General features: G+C 52.3%; 1 protein-coding gene across 1 annotated transcript; it reads left to right on the forward strand.

Moving 5' to 3' along the window:
- Window positions 1-244: 244 nt before the first annotated feature.
- On the forward strand, window positions 245-928 carry LOC139832740 (uncharacterized). The gene has a single exon (XM_071822579.1). The coding sequence runs from the start codon at window positions 245-247 to the stop codon at window positions 926-928; it is 684 nt and encodes a 227-aa protein (XP_071678680.1).
- Window positions 929-3,275: the final 2,347 nt, after the last annotated feature.

The following is a 3,275-nucleotide window of genomic DNA, read 5'->3' on the forward strand; positions in this document are numbered from 1 at the left end:
CCCGGGACAGGCTAGCTGCGGAACAGGCGGTCTCACGAACTGCTGAAGGAGGGGAAGATGTGCTTGATCCTCAGGGGGCAACAGGGGTTGCTGCCCAAATGGAGAAGACTGCCTCAGAGAGTGCGGGGAGCGAGAAGAAGAAAGACATCCTGGCGGTCAGGAAGAAGAGGATTTACAAGAAGACCGCGGTGGTCGGAACGAGAGTCCTATCCCGCCAAGCACGGGGTCGTAAGATCGGACCCCAATGAGAGCTCTTTTTTGGAACATCAGGGGTTTTGGGCGTAGGGGGCGCCGAACCCTGCTTAAAGATTACCTCCGGTTGCACAAGATTGATATTGTTTGCCTTCAAGAGACTATCAAGCAGGATTTCTCGGAGCAGGAACTTAGAAGCCTCGAGGTGGGGGATAAATTCTTTTGGTGCTGGCTCCCAGCGAATGGGCACTCGGGTGGGATGTTGTTGGGCCTTAGAGATAGCGTGTTTGATGTGGGGAGAGTTGCTCTTGGCCAGTTCTTCATCAGCGCCTCGATTTTATGCAGAGCTGACAACTTCAAGTTTGAGTTTATCGGGGTATACGGACCAGCTGATCATGCTTTTACTCAAGTGTTCCTTCAGGAGATTTCAGCAAGGGTGGCAGCCTCGGATCTTCCTATCCTTATGGGAGGGGATTTCAACCTGCTGCGGGACGCGGCAGATAAGAACAACGACAGAGTCAACTGGGCAAGGATGGATCTTTTCAATGATAACATTGCTTCCTGGGGTCTTCGGGAGATTCCGCGCACGGGGGCGCGCTATACTTGGACGAACAAGCGTCTTAATCCTGTCGGTGTGTCTTTGGATAGGGTTCTCATTGCCCCGCAGCTTGACATCCACTTCCCCTCGCTCCCCGATGGCGAGAAACCAGCTTGGGATCAGATCACACCCCACTGATTTTAGACTCGGGCCAAGACCTTCGGTGTGCGTCCAATAGATTCTTCTTTGAGTGCAGGTGGATGGAACTACCGAACTTTGCGTATATGTTTGCTGCTATCCTGGGTGAGCTCGCTGCCAAGGTTCGAGGAAGGGACGTCCTCGACTGGTGGAATTTCATGAGTGGTGGGGTGCGGAAGAAGCTCAAAGGCTGGAATGCGAACAGAAAGGTGGAGGCAAATGCCGTCAAGGCGGCGCTGCTGCAACAAATCAAAGACTTGGACCGAAAGCAGACTCACTGGGACCGGATGGTGAGGAATGGGCATTCCGCTATCACCTCGAAGATCAAATCCTGGCCATCTTTAGGGATGAAGAAGAATACTGGAGACAAAGGGGAAGAGTCAGATGGCTTTTGCAAGGAGACTCCAACACGGCGTACTTTCACGCTGTGGCCAACGGTAGACGCAGGAAGTGCTGTATTCTCGAGACTGCTCTGAGACAATGGTCCAATTTCGGAGAAGAGACAGATTCAGGAACACATTTACGACTTTTACCGCAGGCTCCTGGGATCGACCGACACAAGGGTGTGCTCGCTGGATCCAGGGGCGTGGGGGGTGGAGGACAGAGTCTCTACACAGGAGAATGAGGAAGTCATGCGCACTTACTCTCAAGAGGAGCTGGACATTCTGGTACAGAGATGAAATCTGATACGGCCCCGAGGCCCCGATGGCCTCCCGGTCCAATTCTTCAAGAAATTCTGGCCATTGATCGGGATGGGAGTGTTACACATTATCAATGACTTCTTACCGGGAAGAATCGACATCTCCGCACTCAACTTTGGGGTTCTATCTCTGATTCCTAAGGTCCAGGGAGCTGACCACATCTCCCAATTCCGGCCGATAGCGCTTATCAACGTGATCTTCAAGATGGTCTCAAAGGCGGTGGCCACCAAGTTGGATCCGATCGCTAATAGGGTGATTAGTCCCAATCGGACGAGCGTTCATCAAGGGCAGGTTTATTCTCGATGGGATCTTGGCTCGCATGAGGTCGTCCATGAGGTTAAGGCCAACGAGGAGGCGTGTATCCCGTTAAAACCGGACTTTGAAAAAGCTTACGACGGGGTCAATTGGGATTTTCTTAGGGAGGTCCTCGGATGCAAAGGCTTCGACTGGGGTCGTCCACCGTCCGATGCAACTTGTGTCAGGTGGTCAGACCGCTATTTCTATCAATGGCGAAGTGGGCCCGTTCTTCAGAAACAAGAGGGGAGTCCGGCAAGGGGACCCGCTCTCCCCTCTTCTGTTCAACTTCATGGCGGAAGCTCTCTCCGTCATTTTGACCAAAGCGAACTCTGCCGGGCACATTGCGGGGGTTGTGCCGAACTTGATCCCAGGGGGAATCACGCACCTTCAGTATGCGGACGATACGATCATCATGATCCAGGATGATGACCAACATATTACCAACCTCAAGTTCATCCTTATGTGCTTTGAGGACATGTCGGGACTTAAGATCAATTTTCACAAATCTGAGGTGATTATCATGGGGAGATCAGTGGAGAGGCAACAGTTAGTGGCAGATCAGCTCAATTGCAAACTGGGAGAATTCCCGTTCATCTACCTTGGGCTGCCTATCTCGGATAGAGCGTTGACTATGGAACAATGGTTGTTCCTGGTTAGAAAACTGGCTGCCAAAGTGGAACCCTGGTGGGGCAAATTCATGTCGTCGGGAGGGCGGCTGATTTTGTCCAACGCTTGCCTCGCCAATCTCCCAACGTATGCGATGGGCCTTTTCCTGCTGCAAGACGGCATCCACGCCAAATTTGACTCACACAGAGCAAGGTTTTACTGGGAAGGGGTGGGCCCTAAGAGAAAATTTCACCTAGTCAACTGGCCGGCAGTTTGCACCTAAGGAGTGTGGGGGTCTGGGATTGTCAACTCCAGGCTTATGAACGTGGCCCTCCTTCTAAAATGGGTTTGGAAGTTATACCAGGATGGAAACCAACCGTGGAGACAACTGATCAATGCTAAATACCCCAGCGCGGATGATATCTTCACGGCCTCCTACGGCGGGCTCCAGTTACGGCGCAGCTTTGCACAAGATTAAGCATCTGTTCAAGTTAGGCGCTAAACACTCCATAAGGAACGGACGTCGCACTAGGTTCTCGGATGGATCGGTGGGTGGGGGATGCACCTCTTAAAGACAGGTTCCCTGTGGTTGTTCAGTATCGCTTATTCACAAATGGATTCCGTGGCCCAGGTTTGTGGTTCCAATGAGCCGCTGAGATTCCGAAGACAGTTGGATCAGATGTCTACCAGGGCCCTCGAAGAGTTACAAGCTGTGATCGTCTCTACCGTGCTCGTGGAAGGCC

Source organism: Lolium perenne, chromosome 6, assembly GCF_019359855.2.
Source record: "Lolium perenne isolate Kyuss_39 chromosome 6, Kyuss_2.0, whole genome shotgun sequence".
Lineage (NCBI taxonomy): Eukaryota > Viridiplantae > Streptophyta > Magnoliopsida > Poales > Poaceae > Lolium > Lolium perenne.

Coding starts and splice junctions, on each gene's coding strand:
- LOC139832740 (XM_071822579.1), top strand. CDS start 245: ATGAGAGCTCTTTTTTGGAACATCAGGGGTTTTGGGCGTAGGGGGCGC.